Raw genomic sequence first — 21,465 nt, 5'->3', positions numbered from 1 at the left:
TTGAGCAAACTGTAACTTGACAATTATAGCATGGATCTCTGCAAGACCCGCTTTCGCAACAAATGGATGGCGATAAAGCCATACCACCCAACGATAACCCAGCGGAGTCCCGAGCTATAACACCAATAGCCGCCAACCATCGCTGAGGGTCGAATACCCCATTAACATTAATTTTAACATGACCTGAAGCGAGGAAGCCAATTATTATGACTAGATATCATACGAATTGTACTGCTTGTATTACCATCGCTAAATATTATATCAATATATTTATTTTTCGGATAACCAACACCTAAATATTCAGGTGTCTTCAGCCTAAGACTTAACGGTACCTGAATATTTAGGTGTCGGATAAACATATTTAGGGGTTGTCAGAGTCCGAGCAACGAAGGGTCGATAGTCATTTGTGACGTTTAGGGCTCGTTTTTGTGTCTTCAGCCTAAGATCTGAGTACTATTATAGTCAATCGAACAGAATATGTTGGTTTAGATTTGTTTTGGGTTGTTTCCGACCTCCGCTGGTTGCAATCGAACGGTTGATCTGTCGTTGGTGGACGAAATTAAACTTCTTAAATTAATTAACTTTTTTAATAAAAATAATACTTTAATTATAATCCTAATAAAATTAAAATTAAAATTTAATAAATAATTAATTTAAAATAAATTATTATACTCTTTAATATTTACATAATAATAATAATTTATGGCTGTATTGCTTAGCTTTGAAGGCGACTTTATAGAAAGTATGAAACGAAGCATGAGGGGCCGGATTTCAAATAAAAGCATATTTCTGCTAAGATTTCAAAGTTTGCTTATGATTGTGGAAAATATGAAAAATCAAAGGTGGACTTTCTTTTAGTTTACTGCAATAACATTACTTAAAATATGTTCTTAATTCTTTTTATCATATGAAACAGACAAAGCACCTCCAATGCTATCACACCTTATTTTTTTTTCAAATAAAAAACAAAATAATTTATAATAATTTTTGCGTTTTTAAGACATGATATATTTTTATTCGATAATGTCACGATTTTTCGATGTATTTATCGTAAAATTGAAATGTTCGACGTATGATCATTTAGAAAAAAAATCGTTCTGATATCATCTGTCACTAGACTATTATCATTATTTCCCAAAACATGTAAAATAGGATGTGTAGTATTACTGTTTTTAAACTTTAAGATTACTTATTTTTTGTTTTTGTTGAGGAATTAATATATCTTACATCTTCAAAGCGTGACATTACATAAACATACTAGATTCTTTTTGGATGAGTAATTATTTTATCGTGGTTCAATTTAGTTCATGTACGATTTATCTTAAAATTATCGATAGTTACATATGACTCCAAAAAAATTATCAATAATTATTGACGACTTATACAATTAAGTTTTCTAAAGACCCAAGCGAAAAATGACTTCAATGAATTGTGTTCGTATGGATTGATTTTGTCCAACACTATACATTTTTATATATTTACTTAAATAGTTTTTGTACATCTTTATTTTTATAATATTTATTTTAATTAACTAAATAATTCGAAAAAACAAATAATTTAAAAATAAAATAAATCTTTTAGCATTTGTTTTTTTTTTTGCATTTAGTTGTTACTTCTAAAACAATTCTGTCATAATTCATAAGAGAGGGTCTAAGTCAACTACCCCCACGTTTTGCTACTATACACCTAAACGTACCATCTTAATACTGCACCCTAGGCCTTCGCGTATAAACTCTAAATCAAATCCTTACATTTTTCCCCAAGACAACAGATCATCGTTAATTTATTTTTATTTTCTTCCACGAGAACTGCGCCATTGACTTCTCACCGCTAAGTCGATCAACGGTAACTGAAAGAAGATTACAAAAAAGCGAACTTTGAACGAGAAACACGTGATCTTTGCAGATCAGGAGTAATTTAGTCACCAGGTGGAAAAAGTAAGTTAGGACAAAGATTATGTAAATACATCTAAAACGAAAGGGTAAAACCGGAGTGTCGTGAATAGTATAATTTTTTTGTTTCATTCCATTAATTTCTTCTTCTTCTTCTTCTTTTATTTGACTATTTAGTTGAATGAAACAATAGATTTACACGGAGAAGTCAGATATTGATGAAAGATTGAGCGTTTTCCGGATTATCAGAGAAACTGTAGTTTCTGAGGTTTAAAAAGAGAGTTTTTTTTTGGTATTACAGTGGTAGTTGCTGGTTCACTTGAATCTGTTGCGAAACCTACAAACATAAACCCTTTCCTCTTTCAGCTTTCAGGTAATTCTTTTTTGCAGCTCAGAAGATTTTTCCTTTGTTTTTTTTTTTTGCGTTTTGCTTCTCTAAATCTTGTTATTTTGTATGGAATTGATAAGCTCATCTATGTTGATCTGTTTCCCGACGGAGATTAAGGTTTTAATTTTTATGCCTGGTAGATTTCGTTTTAAACTAGACTGTATTGTGGAGTTGGGAGTACTTTTCGTATATATTCTGCGTGGTTAATTTTTAGCTGTTGTATTACTTGGTCACGTTTACCTATCAGAGAACGGAGTTTGCAGTTTGAACTTTAAACCACGAAAATAGCTTATATTTCATTTTTTATTATTTTTTTCCAATTACTGATGCATGTTGGCGGATTGGAAGGCTGATAACTTGTTAATGGCATGTGATAGTCATAATTAAGTTTGTATTGCGAAGTTTTGAAATTCCAATAATCAGCTGAGAAGCCAACCTACTACATGTCATAATAAAGACGGGCGTTGAGAGTTCAAGATAATTGATAGGGAGGGAGCATGGTTTCTTGATCACTATCCTTGTTAAAAGTCTTTGGTTGGATGTTTTGGTGATGATATCTTCTCTTGTAGTTTAGTATAATGTTGTTTCAAAAGCTCACTGTTTTCCGCTTCTAGCAAGTTCTTTTGGACTAGTTTTTGTTTAAATTTAGGAGGAAAATCTTTGTTAACTTTGCACATCAATTTCTAGTTTCTTTCATCTTTGTTTTACTCTCTCATTACCCAAACTTAGTCTTGAATTCTGTTAGTTGCTGCAAAATCTGATTTAAATCTCCGTCTTATTGCAGGTCCAATAGCCCTTACTCCTCATAAAGGTTCCTAACGACAATTCTCATATGTTTTTGGTTCTGAAACTAGAAAGTGGAAACTAAATAGAATTTTCTTGTGAGTTTTAGTTGCTTGACAAGTTTGACTTTTCTGTTATGTATGGTGATTGCTTGTTACTAGACGATTTCTTTATGTATTCCTAGGCTTATTTTTATATATGAATGATGGCATGTGGGCACAGGGACTCAATTGAGACTAAATGAATGGAGAAAAATCCAAACGGCAATTTCATGGAACACTCTAGAGCTGGTAAACAATACAACCCTGTGGAGCATGGAAATGGGGAATTCCCTCATGCAACTCAAGCATTTATGCCTGATCCTATGACCAGCATAAACATGAATACAAGACCTCCTGAGCCAAAAGGATCTGATGTCAAACCAGTACTTAATTTTTCCATACAGACTGGTGAGGAGTTCAATTTTGAATTTATGAGGGACCGTTTAAATCCTTGGAAGCCTTTCATCCCAAATTCTCTCGGTGAATCCAGTCATGCAACAGGATATATGGATCTAAAAGGTATTCTAGGCATTAGTCATACAGATTCTGAAAGTGGGTCTGGTATTTCGATGCTTAACGTGGTAGATAAAGTTCCAAAGGGGTTGGAAAGAAAAAGCTCTCTATGTGAAAACCAAAGTTGTTATGGGTCACTTCAATCAATGCGACAGACCACCTCGGGCTATGAAAATAATAGAGGTCTTTTATACATGTCACTTGGTACCTCTGACGGCACATCAGCAAAGATGAAAGTTCTCTGCAGCTTTGGTGGAAAAATCCTACCTCGACCAAGTGACAGAAAACTAAGGTATGTTGGAGGCGAAACGCGCATAATTCGCATCAGAAAGGATATTTCATGGCAGGAACTTAAGCAGAAGATATTAGCAATTTATGACCAAACAGAAGTGATCAAATATCAGCTTCCAGGAGATGACTTTGATGCTTTAGTATCTGTGTCCTCAGATGAAGATCTTCAGAATATGATGGAGGAATGCGACGAACTTCTAGACAAAGAATCCTCACAAAAGCTTAGGATGTTTTTGTTCTCACTGAGTGATTTGGAGGATACTCAGTTTGGTCTAGGCAACGTGGGTGGTGATTCTGAGATTCAATATGTGGTGGCTGTCAATGGGATGGAATTTGGAACAAGGACAAGCTCTACTCTGCAGGGGTTGACAGGATTTTCTGCTAACAATCTAACAGAACCAGAGGGAAAGAATATTGACAGGGTATCGAGCAGAGTTGCAAGAGCCTCTGTTGGCATTAGCTCTTCTAACATTCCTGATAGTATGGTGTCATCATCAACTTTTCAGTCTTCTCAACCAGTTCTACCATATTCCTCAGGCACCTGCGAAACCCATCCACAGTTTTATCATGACCAGAGGGTGGGGTATCCATTGCAGTACGGTCATAATGCTTCCAATTACTCTACTATTGGAGAATTTTCTAATTCAGTTACTTCTAATGGGTTTATGAATCAACATGAACACTCGACTGAAGTGCAACCGTACAATTGCCTTCAACAACAGAACCTTCGGATGCTGGCAACTGAGTTGAAACCCAAACCCGAGGGTTCATGTCATCAGGGCAATGACCTTGAAAATCAACATCCCTTGGAAACAGATCACACAGTTTCTTCCCAGACACAGGATGGAAAGGTGATAAATCATATCCCGCTTGAAGAAGTGCCAGTTGCAGTTGCTTCAAAAGATGCAACCCTTTTTTCGGTTAAAAATGAAGCTAAAAACCAGGAAAATGAAAAAGCTGTCTCATCTTCTGATGCTGTGAATCAAGTGCCAGTTCCTAAACCGGGTAATGATGATCATCATTCTACTTCTAGTTATGCTGATTCTGATTCCAATCCTGCTGATCTAAGCTACCTTGAGCCCACTGCACCTTCACACAAGGTTTATTATTCGGAAAGAATACCTCGGAAGCAGTTAGACTCGCTAAATCGATTGTCAAAGTCTGATGATTCATTGGGTTCTCATTTTTTATTAGCCCACCCACAATATAATGTGGCACAACAGGGTCCAAACAGAGAAACTGTTGAAAATTTATGTGATAGTAATATTGCTTCCCATACTGAAAGCTCAGCTGCTAGACCTTCTAATATTGCTCCCCATCCTGGTGCTATTTCTCTGACAAACTCAAAGCTTTCTGAAGAAGTGTTGGACACAGGTTTGAAGCAAGCAGTTTCAAATCCGGTGGACAATGTACAAGCTCCAAACAAGGATGGGGTTCAGGTTGGTTGTCTGAAAGATAACCTTCCAGATAATGAATCAGCAGATACTGGACAAGGGCTTCCTGTAGCAAGCGAATTAGCATTCGCTTTGCCGCATGAAGTCAACTTGACTAGCAAAAATCCTCCTGGACATTTTGAGGTTGATTTGAGGGCGGAGATTTCAACAAAAGATGATTCTAAAGAGAACCACCATAGTGGTATTATCAGGGCAGATCATGGGGACATTCTTATTGATATTAATGATCGATTTCCTCGTGACTTCCTTTCTGATATATTTTCCAAAGCAATGCTTTCTGAAGAGTCTTCTGGTGTTAGCCCATTGCAAACAGATGGAGCTGGCTTGAGCTTGAACATGGAAGGCCATGAGCCAAAACACTGGTCATATTTTCAGAAGTTGGCGCAAGATTTTGAAGAAAAAGATGGTTCCTTCATCAACCAAGATCATATGTCAGATCAGTTTACTTCACGGGGTGTAATTTCAGTGAGCCAAGCTGAATCTGATCAAAATGTTGGTGAAAACAACCTGAAGGATGGTCAACCCCAAGTGCCAATCAGTGAAAGTATGCAGTTCGATGCCATGATAGAAAACCTAAGAACACCAGAGTCAGAATATGAGGTAATTGATTTTGTACACCTTGTTTCCTTAAAATACATCTGCTAACAGAATATGACTGCATGGGTTCTTTTAGAAGCCGAAATCGGAGAAGAGGAACATTGGTCTACCTCCTTTGGATCCTTCTCTAGGAGATTTTGATATCAATACGTTGCAGGTATGCTACCTTTGTCACAGTTTCTCCTGCTTTTCTTGTTATGCCCTTGGTGCATATGAAATGGACGGGACCACTGTTTAGCTACTTGCAATAAACAATTATTTATTGGTAACTTCAAATTTTGTTCTGGAATTTATGTTGCATCGCCTTCTGCCTTTAGGCACGTGCAAACTTCTCATCTTTATCACTACTTCCCAAGTACATATATATGTATGTGAAACTGAAACTTGAAGGCTTAACTACAAATTCAATAAGACCAGTGCAATTTTGTATAGATAAGAGGCAGAACCGTGAGAGTGTTTTCAAAGGGCGAGGCATACATTGGCGTTTGCCTTTGCAAATAAAGATGTGTATGCAAATGTTCTTATATGTGTGTTTGTGTATGTATATACAATAACCTTGAAGTTATATATCTTGATAGTGAACTTAAAAGGGTGGTGTAATTTATCCTACAAAACATGCAAATTTTCTTTTGTTGGCCAATGTGAATGATTTCCTTTGATCCTGTGTTTGTTGTTGACTACTCAAAATTTTGAGAAGTAAGCAGTTGGACATTATCCTTATCTTACTAATAAAGGTTCATTTTATAAAAATAAAATTAAAAGAAATTAGAAAGGACTTCAATCAAGCATACTTTATATATATATTTGTTGCCTTGCAAAAAGGCATGTTAGGCACATCAAACACGTGCCTGATCAAATGGGCCTCCCCCTAAAAGGTCTGAAACGCTTTTGTTATCTAATGCTAAGGTCCAACAGCTAGATGCACCTGGGTGCACACCCCACTGGATAGTAGAACAGCTTTTACCTGTGATTGCTCGTCTTTGCGGAGGCTTTTAGTTGGAGAAATGAACTTTCTTTTTACTCATTTACGTGTGCCTCACAAAATAATCTAATAAGAACCTAGTATGCAGGGGACAGTCTATTTATATCTAGTGTTTAGCTCATTCGGGATGTGTATTATGATACTTGTTGAAGCTATTTATTTTTTTGTCATTCTCTATCTAAGAAAGTATAAAATTTGATCCTGAGGACTAGTTTTTCATGATAAAAGAAGACGAACAATAGCCAACACTAGCTGTTGAATGGTTTCTTAAATTGACAGAGACAGAAATTTTGTTCTTTTGTAGTGCTAATTTAAATTTTGTTCCTCTGTTAAGATTCAGTCTTTGTTTCTCATTATAAATTTAATTTTGTTGACTCAAATGCAATGGGGGTAAGCTTTTTGGAGTATGTACTGGACGTAAAATGCTTTGAAGCTGCATGGATGTGTTTCTGACATTTGTTTTGCTTTTGAAAACTTCCATGCACATACAAACTGAAACAAAAAATGCATCTCACTTCTTGCTTGCTTGTTATATTTTGGGCCTGGATGTATTTTGACAATTTCCCACATGCTTCCTGAAATATTCTGTAATGTGGACTTGATTTTTACGTGTTTGTCCTGCATTGATGTTATAGCTCATAAATAATGAAGATCTTGAAGAGTTGAGGGAGCTGGGTTCTGGTACATTTGGGACTGTATATCATGGCAAATGGAGGGGATCAGATGTTGCCATCAAGAGAATCAAGAAGAGCTGCTTTACAGGTCGATCATCTGAGCAAGAAAGATTGGTAATTTGCCTTACACAAATCAATATTGGTTATGCATTTTCTACATATTCGTTCATGACACCATTGTTTGAAAGCCTGTTGATCTTAAAAGGAAGTTAACAAACTAAAAATAATCTCTCTCTCTCTCTCTCTCTCTCTCTCTCTCTCTTTACTTTTTCTCCTGAAATGGGTCTAAATAGAGAGCTTATTTTTTATTTTCATGGTTGTCGGCAATGATTTCTTTTCTTTATTTAGCTATTATCATAATCATCATTATTGCATGTTTGCTACTGCCATTTTCATCTGGTATTATTTTCATACTTGATGCTTTACTAAAAGATTTACACTTACATCCCCAGACCATTGAATTTTGGCGGGAAGCTGACATTCTTTCAAAGCTTCACCATCCAAATGTTGTGGCATTTTATGGGGTGGTGCAAGATGGTCCTGGAGGAACAATGGCTACTGTTACAGAGTTCATGGTTGATGGTTCCCTTAGGCATGTTTTACTTCGCAAGGATAGGTGATTTTTTTTTTTCTCCATTCGTTATCGAGGAATTGTTTGTTTTTCTCTTTTTTTTGTTGGGGGGGGGGGGTGGGGAGGGTTGATATTCTCATATTGCCAGTTCATAAATATCTCATGCTACTGTTCTACCTAATCTTAATTTTCAGGTTACTTGATCATCGAAAGAAACTCATAATTGCTATGGATGCAGCATTTGGGATGGAATATTTACATTCAAAAAATATTGTGCATTTTGATCTGAAATGTGACAATTTACTTGTTAACTTGAAAGATCCTTCACGGCCTATTTGCAAGGTTACTTTGCTGTCCTGGTCGAATTAGTATGGTTAAAATTTGGTGCTAATTATTGTCACTCTTAAGAATATTTCTTTCCCAGGTTGGTGATTTTGGACTGTCTAAAATCAAACGTAACACCTTAGTTTCTGGCGGTGTTCGGGGGACCCTACCGTGGATGGCTCCGGAACTCCTGAATGGGGGCAGCAATAAGGTTTCAGAAAAGGTAAGATGTCGATTATGAAATTAACTTGAACTGGCACAAACACAATAAGCTATTTGCTCTTCCTGATTCTTCACACTGGTCTCTGGGAGGTTTTACCTGATTGCAATCTAAAACCCAATGGAGAGTTCATAACTTTCAGCCCTTTTTTCCTGCTGTATTTTTGTTGCCGCACTTTCAATTGCCCACATGTATATATTCATGACCACACTCTTTTATGGGAGCCTTAACTGAAATATTCATTAAAAATATAAAATAGAGAAAAGAGAAAAGAGATGGGTCAGTGGGTAAAGGATGTGAAAGACAATTATATTTTGATGTTGAGACGATTCCTTGGAAACTGATTCATCTTCTGTGTACTTCCTAACCTGATTTCATGATATCACAAAAGTGGCTGCTTTGATTGTTGAAGAAGAAAATATTTTTGTTACTTATTCTGCCTGGGATACAAATATATATGTGTGTAAATATAGCTAGTGACATAGTCATTTTTGAGTACTATTCTTCCCATTTATTTGTTTATCTGCAGGTTGATGTGTTCTCTTTTGGTATTGTTCTATGGGAGATTCTCACTGGTGAAGAGCCTTATGCCAATATGCACTATGGTGCAATTATAGGTGTGACTCAAGTACTTCTTGTAGCTTTTAAATTTCTGGTTGTGTCAGAATATTCTCACCAATTATAGAGGCAAATGAGAAACTAGAAACAACATTATCATACTATTTTGAAGCAACGTTCTATGCTGTCCATCCATTGGGCTGGAAACTTTCTACTTCTGGAGCCAAAATATACTATGGAAGTAGTTTTGGTATTTTTGTCTGACGAACTTACAAAATCCTTCGAGGGTAGTCTGTTTTATTGACAGTGAGGCATTGATACCTGTTAACTGACATCTGAGTTTTGGGCTTCATTCATGGAAAGTATCTTTTCATGCTGATTCCTAACATGGATATACTCGGTTGCCTATGAGATGGTTATATGCATTTTCCTGAATTTTTATCTTTTTAGTCCCCTGATTGTCATGTTTAGGATTATATTCCTATGTTCTAGTCATACTCCCTTTGTGATCTAAAAGTTGTTTGGACATGCAGGAGGTATTGTAAGTAACACGCTGAGACCGACCATTCCAAGCTTTTGTGATCCTGAATGGAGAAAACTGATGGAACAATGTTGGTCCCCCAATCCTGCAGCCAGGCCATCATTCACAGAAATTGCTAGTCGATTGCGGACAATGTCAGCCGCTGCGAGCCAACAAAGCAAGGGTCACAAGGCATCAAAATGAATATGATTTCTGAAAGCGATAGTCATTTCCACTAGATATTCATTCAATTGTTCACGCATTCGAGTAGAATTTAATTATATATTCACTTGGAAATGGAGAATCGGAGCTTCCTAATTGTTTTTGGAATGGAAGGCCTCTCTATGAAGGAATAATAATGTTGCGCAAAATATTGTGTGATTTAGTGATAAAAAAACTTTATCTTCGACCTTTTTAAACTGTGTTGACACTGGCCGACGGCTGAGCATCTTTTCAAATAATTGCTAACCTTTTTATTCGACTTTGATTGAATATGGAGATGGAGTTTGGCTTTCTATAGAAGTTCATAGTGCACTTACTATGTCAAGTAATTCGTCGGAATCAGAGTTTTAAGATTATACATAGCTTACTTAGCCCAATCCATTCTCGACTCAGACTCTTCAACTTGTCTTTGCCATTTATCTGCTCTTTTTGTAAGCAAGCTATTGTGTTCTGTATTTCTTCGGCGAAGTGAAGCCTCTCTATCTTCATCCTTTGAGGAATGATGACTATGTTTGGGTAGACTCACTTCAAGCGAATCGAAAACGACTGAATAGCAAAGAAGGGACTTGAGGAACCGCTGAGAAAGAACGGTTGTGGTTTGCGTCTTGTTCCACCACTGTCAACGAAGCTGGACTCAGTTTCTTGATTGTTTGGAGCATTGCTTTGAGTGATCCTCTGCTTGCTTTGGCATATTTGTGCCAGTGCATAACACTGTTGATGTATGATGGTTCTCCTACTCTAGAGATTCTCTAGGTTCAAAAGACATGGTGTAACTGGCTCTGATATCATGTGGAACTCCATTGCTATACCAAGCGAGTTAGCATCCTTGACGAGTGACTTCATGCTGGCTTCGTGCTCTAGGAGATTTTCATCGTTCGTTAATGCTGAGATTTTCATTGTTGGTTAATGCCGTGATATGAAGAGTCGGGAGTTTCGGGCGTTGATGCTGGTGTTCTTATCGGGGAAGGCCATTGAAGTGTATGTTGCATTCCTAGATCAATGATGTGCAAGGGGCCTTTCCGTTGTGCTGCTTGACATATTGCCTCATTTGCAGCCATGAAACCAAATGCAATACAAGGAATTGTTTGGTAAAGTAGTTGAAAGGCCTGCATTTTCTCCTCTACATGTTATTAAAGAAAACCTTAAATACTAATGAGTTTAATTTAAATGGTACGTAACGTGATATCGTTTAAACAAATATCGAGTTTGAGTCTTCTTTTTTTTGGTTGAGAAAGGTACAATAATTCGCCTATCTACCCGTTTTGTCTACAATTAGCAGTTCCTCAGCTTCCTTAGGGTAATCTTCGAACAAATTGGTATCTTCATGGTGCTTCCCCATCTGTTTGGCGATGAAATCAGCGACAAGATTGGCCTCCCTAGGTATGTAATCCAGATCAACTACCCAATTTCTCCTCAATAATTTTTCGATATGTTGCAGAATCGTAAGTTTCCTGTGCTCGATCGAGTTGTTCTTAATTAGGTTGATAGCTTCTCTATTATCCGACTCTAGAATCACGTTTCTTTCTCCCCTTAACCAAGCGATTCTTAAACCTTCATGGATACCCCATAGTTCTGCTTCCAAAATAGAACAGATTCCTATTTTTTTCCTGAAGTCCCAGCGCCATTCACCATTACAATCTTTTGCAACAACGCCACACGTAGCTTCCCCAGTGCTTTGTCTTTTGGTTCCATCAGTGTTTATTTTTCAGAAATTGCTTGCTGGTTTTTTCCATTTGAATCGGGAATTAACTTTGAAATTCTTGCTGATAGGATTAGTAGAACCCGAACTCTGTATTTCTTGGGTAAGTTTTTTTGCTTGTTGGATAACCGATTCCTTTTCAATCATCTCTGGGTCGAAAATTGTTTGGTTCATTCTCTTTCATATATACCAGATTACTGAGCTGAAGAAAATTGGCCAGTTCTCAACACTCGTCGAAGGGGACTGCGTTGCATTAAGGTTCTCAATAATCCAAGTATTTAGATCACAGCTTAGGAACCTATCCATCTTCTGAGGAATAATCAAGTATGTCCATATTAATAGAGTCTTAGGTCAGTATCTCAGAATGTGATTGATATCCAATGATTCATAATTACACATAGGACAACTTGCCTCCAAAGACATATGTCTTCTCGCCCTTTCTGAGTTGGTCAGCAGTCTATTTTTTCCGATTAGCCATAGGAAAGTCTTGATTCTGAGAATATTATTGTGTTTTGCAATAATTCCCCAAATCTTCTCTTCAATATTGTTATTTATGTTGGTTAACCACTTGTATGCAGATCTAACAGTGAAAATTCTTTTTTCTGATGGTATCCAGCCCGGCGAATCTTCAATGTCTTCTTCTATTGGAGGAGGTGTTGCTCTCAACATATTAATGGCTTGAGCTGGCAGAAGTGTTGTAAGTTTATTCCAATCCCAGTTGCCATTTTGGTTGATCATTCCCTTGACTTTAGTCTTGTCATTAACTACATCCAAAGGTTGATTGCAGAGCCTAACTAGAGGGCCTTTATTATCAACCCATATATCATGCCAGAATTCAACACTGTTGCCATTACCAACATTCCATCATATATTCTGCTTGAATTTAGTCCATAGGGAGCATATTTGTTTCCATAAAGGAGATCCTCCCCTTTTCTCAAGAACTTCAGGTAGAGTTTCTTTCATTTTGTATTTGCTTCTCATCACCTGCACCCATAAGAGATAAGTTCGATTAGTAATTTTATAGGCTAATTTAAAAATGAAAGCCTCATTTTAGAATCTAAGGTTTTTTAGACCTTGACCCCCTCCTTTGATAGGCTTACAAAGATTTTCCCAATTTACAAGGTGTATCCCCTTCTGATCATTTGTGTTCCCCAAATAAAGTTTCTTGTATGTTTTTCAAGCTCATTGCATGTTCCTTTAGGAATTAATATCGATTGCATTGTGTATGCAGGAATCGAATTAAGCACAGATTTGGCCAAGATAATTCTTCCAGCTAACGATAATGACTTAGCTTTCCATCCAGTGAGTCTGTCCTTTACTCTTTGAGTGATGCTGCTGTAAGTATGTTTATTGATCCTGTTGTGCAGCAGAGGAACTCCCAGGTACTTTCCAAGGTTTTCAACCTTTTTGATACCAATTAAGTTTGTTATATTGTTTCTTGTCTGAACATCGACATTGTTCGAATAATAGATATTGGACTTTTGGAGGCTAACTTTCTGTCCCGAACTCTTTCAGAATTTGTTGAGAGTGTTCTGAATCACTCCAATCTGATTGATGTTAGCTTCCGCAAAAATGATGAGATCGTCTGTAAAAAAGAGGTGAGAGATGTCAGGACCATTTCTAGAAAGATTAATAGGTTTCCATTTTCCTTGATTGACTGATAAAGTAATTTCATGTGCCAATCTTTCCATGCAGATCACAAACAAATAAGGCGAAAGAGGATCTCTCTGTCTAATGCCCTGAGAAGGTTGAAAAGGTTCAGTAAGCTCTCCATTCCAATTAATTTGCATAGTCATGGAGGTTATATAGTTCATAATAGCCAAAATGATTTTATTAGGCAGCCCCATCTTCTCAATGCTATCTCTAACAAAAGACCATTCTAATATTTCGTAGGCTTTCTCAAGGTCAAATTTTATGGCTAACCACCCTGTTTTTCCTGTCTTCTTTTTCATCGAATGTATTATTTCTTGTACTAGAATAATGTTGTCAGTGATAACTCTGCCCGGAACGAAGCTCGTTTGACTATTAGAAATCATAGAAGGGAGAATAGGTTTGAGACGATTTACAATAACTTTAGTAATGATCTTGTAAGTCACCTGGCAGAGGCTTATAGGTCTGAATTGGTTAATACTCTCTGGTTTATCCACCTTAGGGAGAAGTACTAAGCTTGTTCTATTGAGATCTTCAACAATCTGTCCACCATTGAGACAATGATTAACAAGTGAGCAAACTTTCTTTCCCATTATGTCCCAATTTTTCTGAAAGAAAATAGCATGAAAACCATCAACCCCAGGTGCTTTAAGAGGACCCATACTGAATAAGGCTTCTTTTATTTCTTTATTCTCGAAAGGTCTGTCCAGCCAGTTCCATTGATCCTGGTTCAAAACAGGAAAAGGTCTACTGTTTTCAAGAGAAAGTCTGATCTGTGGGTCACTTGTGTATAGCTTATCATAGAAATCCTTAGCATGAACTTTGAGCATCTCTTGGTCCTCACACCATATATCAGAATTTGTTTTTAGGGCTGTTATAAGTTTTCTTCTACCTTTAGTGATCGCATAGGAATGAAAATATTTGGTATTTTTGTCACCGTAGTTAATCTACTTGCACTTTGCCCTTTGGGCCCAAAGAAGTTATTCTTGTCTTAAAATGATGTCAAGCTCGGTTTTTAGCTCAATCTAGAGGGCAGCCAAATAATTGGAGTTTTATCTTCGTAGACATTTATCAATACCTCTTAATCTAGCCAGAATTCTTTTCTTCTTCTGATTAATACTTCCAAAAATTTCCTTGTTCCAAGTTTTAATGCTAAGCTTGAAATGGTTGAGGTTGTCCTTTTTTGCCCATTCATCTCTAAGGAACTGCCCAAAACCAGGATGATCCAACCAAGTTGCCACAAATCTAAACGGTTTATTTATATTACCATTAAGGTTGTTCGAAGTATGTAGCAGAATAGGACAGTGGTCCGAACCAATTCTGTCAAGGTGGTGGACTCTGGTGTCCGGATAAAGCTCTAGCCACTTCATATTCATAATGCACCTATCAAGATGTTGCCATAGGTTCCCCCGCCTCCAAGTAAATCATCCCCTTGGTAATCAACATCCAGTAATTCATTATTGAATATGAATTCCTGAAAATGTTTACTCCCTCCTCTGAAATGACTGCTACCACCCATTCTCTCTACAGTCCTCAGGATGCAATTGAAATCTCCTCCTAGGATCCAGGGCTCATAATTACTAGGTTTAAGATCATCAAGCATCTCCCATAATTTACCCCGAATGATAGGGTTGGGACTAGCATATACCGCTGTAAAGTAGTTCCAGCTATTTTTGTTCAAGCATTTGAAACGCGCATGAATATATTGGTTGGAGATGCTTAAAACCTTTACCTCAACCGAGTTATCCCAAAGAACCCAAATGCCTCCGCTGTGCCCCTGCGCTTCAATTCTGAAAGTGTTGTTAAAACCCAAGTTATTTATAATTCTATCTACTCTTTTGCCACTTGTGTGAGTTTCCATTAGAGCCATGATCTTAGGCTTATGTTTGGTCACACAATCTTTCAAATGTCTTCTAAAGGTGGGTTTAACAACCCCTTGTGTGTTCCAAAATAGAAAATTCATAAGAGCTAAGTTAGGGGCAGTTGCTTTGTGGAAGCTCCTTACTCTTTTGTTCAATTTCTTGCATCTGATTCTGATCAACCTGATCCGTCATTTGGCCTTGACTAGTAGTAGTAGTGTTGCCAGGCGGAGCCAAATTTTCAGAATTCATGGTGTTTTCTTGGATCCATTCTGAAAGTAACGTAACGTTGAGATTGATAGAAGTTTTTGATTTTTTGACTTTAAGGCCTTTGTTAGTAATACGAGCGATCGGATTAGGCTTCCTGTTGAAATTCCATCTAGACGTGGGGTTTCGGTTATTGTTGTCCTCTTGAATGATTATAGCTGTATGTGAATTGTTTCCCATAGTTATAGAATGTTCTCTGATTTGAGCATCTTCTTTTGCCTTGACTTGAATTCCTGCTATAGTCCGTTCCTCAATATAATCATTATCAGTTGACATTCCTTCATCTGAAATTGGAACATCAATTAATCTGTTATTGTCAATTTCAGGATTATTGGTAGCATCACTCTTCTGAGGTTGGTCAGTAGCTTCTTCTGCCTGGGTAATCATGTCTTTGTTTTTCAAAATTCCTTTATTCCTCATTCTGGTATACGTCTAGTTCACTGGTACAGTCATTTTAACAGCATGTTTTTGTGTATCAGCTTCTTTAGAGATATTTTGTTTTTCTTTATTTTTGTCACTGGGGCCTTCTTCCAAAGGATCTTCACTGAGATGGGCAAATCTTGAGCCTTGGTTTGTCATTCCTTCTGCTTCTTTGTTTTTATTTTGAGGTTTTTGAATTCTATTGTTTCTTCCTCTTGGTTGAACAACCATCCAAGGGCCAAATGAGTTGTCTTTGCTATTATCCGTATTTGACTGATCTTTGATGCCATTTTCAGAATTGATTCTTTCCATCTGTTTATCTTCTTGGAAGGTTTGGCAGGTTTCTTTCACATGCCCATATGTACCACATTTGAAACAGATTTGTTGCAGACCTTCATATTCGATTTTTTTGGATAAAATCATCTATTCCCACGCATGGAATAAGTGGCTTATTCAAATCGATCACAGCTGCAATTCTAGCAAACTTGCCTATCTCTCTCCAGCTTTTGTATTGTAGTCAATTTTGATAACCCTTCCTATCGTATTCGCAAATGTCCTAATTAGAACAATATTGTAATACCTGTAGGGTAAACCGGGAAGTCTCAACCAAGCAATTACATGAGATGGATGCTTTTCAGCGGTGGTGAAGTTTCTTGACCATGGCTGAACTGTCAGGTAACTTCCGTAAATCATCCAAGGACCATCTGTAAGCACTCTTGTGTAATCTTCAAGATTTTCAAATTTCACTAAAAAATAGTCATTATCTAAATCGATCAAGTTGAAATTTCCAATCGGTTTCCATAAAGCATGAATCCTGTTAATCAGAGCTTTGTAGCCTATCTTCTTCCCCAACAGTCTTGTGATAATAACTTGTTTCATGTTTCTATCAATCAAATTATGGATGCGGTTAGAGAAACTTATTTTAGGATAAACCCCCGAAATATCCATGGTAACATCTCCTTCTTGAAAAATTATCTCTTCTTCAGTCATGTTTACAGGCGGATTCTTGTTCATGAGCGTTCCACTAGCAGCCATGGCAGCATATGATATCTTCCCAGGACTCTTGGGACGTTCAATATCCGCATCTTTATCATCTTGGGGCTCATTTTCTGTTTGCATGTCATCTGTTTGCTGAGAATCTTCATTGTCTATCGTTCTTCTTTCTCTATTCTTTACTTTCTTTGTAGCTCTCTGATCTTCTTGTTCGTTAACTGTGTTCATCTTGGAGCTCTTCTTCGATCAATGTTGTGTATTATACCACCACTTGGTATTTGATTTCTCTGTATCGAGTTTGAGTTTTTGTGTATATAGAAAATCTCTATTGAGAGAATTTTCCTTCAAAATCAAATGTACAATACATATTGATTCAGATTGATAAGGATGAAACTCTAGAACCGAGAAGGCTAAAAACAATATTAAATTTCATAATCAAACACATTATTTCGTTCCTCGCGTGTCCTAAACCCTAACATTATATTTATCCGACAGGACCACGCGCTTTTCACGTGCTTCCTATAAGCTAATTTCTAAACTACCCCTCCCGCTTACATTCGTAGCCATTGCCGTCGCGGTGGAATACGTGAGGTTGTGAGCCTCCTCCTCTGACCCTTTTGACCACTTGGTGTTAGACACGTGGAATGAACTAAAACTGTGTCTGGGTCAGGTATTAAAGCTCATCGACACGTGTCCCTTTTTTAGATACCTCCAGAAAGCTCTTCCTCTTCCAAATTAAAGTTCTTTATTTTTATTGAGCATTCATTCAAATTGAAAGCTCCATCAACCCTCCGTTTCCGGTCTCCCATTGTCTCTTTCTTCTTGTTGGTTTCCTGAGAATATTCAACTGCAGAAAGGAAGATATATCACGGGTAAATTTTTTATTTTTGGGTTTCTCCTTTTCTTGTTTGGTCGGTGGGAAAGGACCATAAAGAAAATTTCTATTTTGGGTTTTTATTCTCTTGGAAAAGAAGATTCTTATCAGTTCTTAGTGAACCTTAGGAAGCAAGCAGAGCTGTTAGTGTTATTAGTAGGGTGTAACTGCCCACAAGTTTATTTCCTTCCCGCTGCATGTATGGTCTTCTTTCTAGAAAAAGGAAATAAATTTTTGGGGTTTTATTTGTTTGTATTTTTTTCCTGCTATGAATTAAAAATTCAATTGCTCGATTGTAATTAGGCTACTCAATACTCATGCATGGCAATTGCATGTGGTAGTTTTTCAAGTTTTGGATTTGGAATTTGAAAGTACTCAGCTTTAAGATTAGATGGACTTTTATTTCTGAGTTTTATTAAACTATTTTAAATATCAATTATATATATGCAGGTTGGAATAAAACTAGTGAAATTCAATTGGTTGCTCGTCTACTTTAGTTTCTTTTCAATTTTTAATCAGCACTGTAATGAAAATTGTCTGTCTGAGTTACCGGTGTCCGATATGAGTGTGATCTGTTCTTCAGAAGTTCGGTTTGGTTAAAAAAAATTGAAACTAATGTTCGATTTGCATATTTGGGTATGCTCACATTTTATTGTAGGAAACATATCAAGCAGCGTGAATCCAAGCAGAGGAAATATGATAAAATAGAATTTGTTGCATCTTGTTTCTTTCATATTGTTCATATGTGAAAAATATTGAGCTTACTTGTCAAAGAACAGATTAGCTATGAGCCTATGAGTTGGTATTTTGTTGCTGTTATAAATTCATTCAACTTCTCGAGAAATGGATTAGTTGTAAGATGGTATTTCATCGCTGCTATTTAAATCAGTCAACGTGTCATTAAAAGAACTAGCAATACAACAGTATTTTGTTGCTATTACTAATTCGTGAGGGAACGCTTCATTTATCATAAACTTCTGACTAGTTTCTTGTACTTGGCATGCTAGATCCAACATTTGGACATCGAGTGTAACTGTCAACTAATAGTGGAATCAAATTATAGGCATTGTAAAATGTGTTCTATTTCTTCTTCTCGCATGAAATTGAGTGAGTAGGTCTATGCCTGTGAATAAGTTGGTTAAATAATTTTCAGTAATAGAGGAAGTGTCAGGTCGAGCTACCGACTTATGTTAAAGAAATACCTGTTTCAACGGTTTAGAGATGCTCGTGTTATGGGATGGTAAGAGAGGGCTTATTATCATAAAGCTTTTATAATATCTGTTTTGCCTGTATTGTGTTAGAGCTTATGCCATTTGGTTGGATGTAATAGTCACTAGCGGAAAAAGTAACACGATCAGTCTTTAAACATTTGGTTTAGAGGGAGGAGGAAGTGGAGGAGAGTGAGGAGTGCCTTGGTTAAATATAGGCAACTGTTGAAATTCAACTTGATCAAACATGTTTTAATTCTTGTTGACTAGCACTCGCAAGTTTTTAATAGGACTGCGGCTTGAATGATTGGAAGAGCGGTGTGTATGTATGTCTTTTTTATGATGGATGTCCATCCACATGTAGTGATTGCCAAAATTTTAGTTGTTTTTATAGACTGTTTCATCTTTGTATGATGCTGCACCTTGGAAATCTAGTGTTGATTCAGCCTTCAGCATTTGATCTTGATGCCCTGCAAAATTTATTGAAGAGTTACAATATGTGCTATTTTTCTCTATTTGTGTATTATTTCTATATGATCTTGAAAGTGATGGCTTGAAGAATTTATGTTAGCAAGGTTACCCTTTTATCTTCTTAGTATATACTTTTCTGTCTATATTTGTAACAGCGTGGGGTAATGAGAAGATAGAACAAGATCAAAGAGATATTCTGTAAAATCACCATGGATCAATCGGGGAAAACACAACAGCAGCAGCAACAGCCCACGATGGGAGTTGTACCTGGTGCCGGGCAGATGGGCTATTCTAATGCTCCTTACCAAACTGCTCCAATGGTCACGTCTGGCGCTGTGGCAGTAGCCGTCCCTTCACAAACTCAGCCTCAGGCTACTTTCTCTAGTTCTCCACATCAACTTGCCTACCAACAAGCTCAGCACTTTCACCACCAACAGCAGCAGCAACAACAGCAGCAGCTTCAAGTGTTCTGGGCTAACCAGATGCAAGAAATCGAGCAAACAGTAGACTTCAAGAATCACAATCTCCCGCTCGCTCGGATAAAAAAGATAATGAAAGCTGATGAAGACGTTCGGATGATATCAGCAGAGGCTCCTGTAATTTTTGCAAAAGCGTGTGAAATGTTCATCTTGGAACTGACTTTACGCTCTTGGATCCATACAGAAGAGAACAAAAGGAGGACACTACAAAAGAATGATATAGCAGCTGCAATTTCGAGGACCGATGTCTTTGATTTCTTAGTCGATATTATTCCGAGAGACGAGTTGAAAGAGGAGGGACTTGGGATCACCAAGGCCACTATTCCTTTAGTTGGCTCACCTGCAGATATTCCATATTACTATGTCCCACAGCATCCTGTGGGATCACCGGGGATGATAATGGGAAAACCAATCGACCAAGCCGCTGCATTGTATCCAGGCCAGCAGCCTCGACCGACCATGGCTTTCATGCCATGGCCTCAGGGTCAGCCACAGCAGCAACAATCGGAACAGCAGCCAAGCGATTCATGATCCGCCAGCACATTGTAATCAGTTCGTTGCAATGACGTTTCCTATAGTCGGAAATTAATTCAGGCACTGCTTTATCCTGTAGTTAGGTTGTTTTAGTGGTAGGTTAGGCACAAGCTGTAACATTGAGAGTGGATGTCGCTTTAACATGTCATTTGCTGTTTGATTTTATGATGTTTGCTTGTAAGATTTATGTTGCTGGCCATGGAATTATAATTATCTTTGCTTGAGTGGGCATTGGAAGACATTTGGTGTAATTTGTTAGGCTTGGGACTTTCATTAAGGCAATCCAAAGTTATTTTGTACTTTTCCATTTTTGTCCAACTTTTTCTCTTTTAAAAAAATGATTTGATTTTTTTGAAAGGTTAGGGGTTGATTTAACTAAGAAAAAAAAATAATGGTTAGTTTGATAAAAGAAATATAAATATTGAAGGTTAAATTGTCATTGATATTAATTAAACTATATTCTTATTCAAGTAAATTTTAACTTCCTAATATATATTAATTTTAAGACAACTGAATTGATTATTTTCCCGAAAATAAATTATATTTATTATTAAATGGTAAAGAAATTGATTAAACGAAAAAGAAATAGAGAACAAAAATTAAAAATAGCTATTATTCGTGAGATTTTAGACACATTAAATGAGACACTCTTTTTCTTTTTTTCAAAAAATAAAGAATGCAACAAACTAAAACTTAATATTTAAAATTCAATGCGACATAAAATGCCACTCATTAAAATTTTCATATTTATTGGTATGAGATGGGATGAAAAGAAGGATCGTTTGATACGGACTTAGGGATTGGCACTGGCGGTTTTTTTCCCGCCCCGACCTGAATATATATATAAAACTTGATCTGGTTGATGAATTTTAAGTTTTTTCCATTTTGAGTCCGTATGATTTTTAAACTAAAATTTGATCTCAATCTGAATATATTAATATTTTAAAATAATTAAAATAATATATTTTATAATAATATATT

The 21,465-nt window shown here is 36.8% G+C and overlaps 3 protein-coding genes across 6 annotated transcripts; 2 read left to right on the top strand and 1 right to left on the bottom strand.

Moving 5' to 3' along the window:
- The first annotated feature begins 2,249 nt into the window (after positions 1-2,249).
- Positions 2,250-10,355, top strand: LOC120157594. 2 transcript variants are annotated; one of them, XM_039168690.1, is made up of 10 exons: positions 2,250-2,265; positions 3,065-3,091; positions 3,286-5,962; positions 6,036-6,116; positions 7,577-7,729; positions 8,068-8,231; positions 8,381-8,528; positions 8,611-8,733; positions 9,260-9,347; positions 9,822-10,355. In XM_039168690.1, the coding sequence occupies exons 3-10, from the start codon at positions 3,308-3,310 to the stop codon at positions 10,010-10,012; spliced, it is 3,603 nt and encodes a 1,200-aa protein (XP_039024621.1). In that variant the 5' UTR covers positions 2,250-2,265; positions 3,065-3,091; positions 3,286-3,307; the 3' UTR covers positions 10,013-10,355. The 2 variants fall into 2 exon arrangements, with proteins under 2 accessions (XP_039024621.1, XP_039024626.1); XM_039168695.1 differs by lacking the exon at positions 2,250-2,265 and having other exon boundaries at positions 3,065-3,161.
- Positions 10,356-16,414: 6,059 nt separating this feature from the next.
- Positions 16,415-17,146, bottom strand: LOC120152825. The gene has a single exon (XM_039164950.1). It carries the CDS (start codon positions 17,144-17,146, stop codon positions 16,415-16,417), a length of 732 nt encoding a protein of 243 aa, XP_039020881.1.
- Positions 17,147-17,682: 536 nt separating this feature from the next.
- On the top strand, positions 17,683-20,721 carry LOC120157573 (nuclear transcription factor Y subunit C-2-like). 3 transcript variants are annotated; one of them, XM_039168668.1, is made up of 2 exons: positions 17,683-17,790; positions 19,627-20,721. In XM_039168668.1, exon 2 carries the CDS (start codon positions 19,681-19,683, stop codon positions 20,479-20,481), a length of 801 nt encoding a protein of 266 aa, XP_039024599.1. In that variant the 5' UTR covers positions 17,683-17,790; positions 19,627-19,680; the 3' UTR covers positions 20,482-20,721. The 3 variants fall into 3 exon arrangements, with proteins under 3 accessions (XP_039024599.1, XP_039024605.1, XP_039024609.1); XM_039168674.1 differs by having other exon boundaries at positions 17,725-17,790; positions 19,630-20,721; XM_039168678.1 differs by lacking the exon at positions 17,683-17,790 and adding an exon at positions 17,976-17,991.
- The last annotated feature ends 744 nt before the right edge of the window (positions 20,722-21,465 follow it).

The sequence above is a fragment of the Hibiscus syriacus genome, unplaced genomic scaffold, assembly GCF_006381635.1.
Source record: "Hibiscus syriacus cultivar Baekdansim isolate YM2019G1 unplaced genomic scaffold, ASM638163v2 tig00002840_pilon, whole genome shotgun sequence".
In the NCBI taxonomy this organism is placed as follows: Eukaryota; Viridiplantae; Streptophyta; class Magnoliopsida; order Malvales; family Malvaceae; genus Hibiscus; species Hibiscus syriacus.
Note: the sequence above shows the minus strand (reverse complement) of the source record. Positions and strands in the feature narration are given on the sequence as shown.

What these genes read in the sequence shown, in the direction of transcription:
- LOC120157573 (XM_039168668.1), top strand. Translation starts at nt 19,681, where the DNA reads ATGGATCAATCGGGGAAAACACAACAGCAGCAGCAACAGCCCACGATG.
- LOC120157594 (XM_039168690.1), top strand. Translation starts at nt 3,308, where the DNA reads ATGGAGAAAAATCCAAACGGCAATTTCATGGAACACTCTAGAGCTGGT. An exon ending in GTTTTACTTCGCAAGGATAG is followed by an intron (nt 8,232 to 8,380) that starts GTGATTTTTTTT and finishes CTTAATTTTCAG; the next exon opens with GTTACTTGATCATCGAAAGA. An exon ending in GCACTATGGTGCAATTATAG is followed by an intron (nt 9,348 to 9,821) that starts GTGTGACTCAAG and finishes TTGGACATGCAG; the next exon opens with GAGGTATTGTAAGTAACACG.
- LOC120152825 (XM_039164950.1), bottom strand. Translation starts at nt 17,146, where the DNA reads ATGAACACAGTTAACGAACAAGAAGATCAGAGAGCTACAAAGAAAGTA.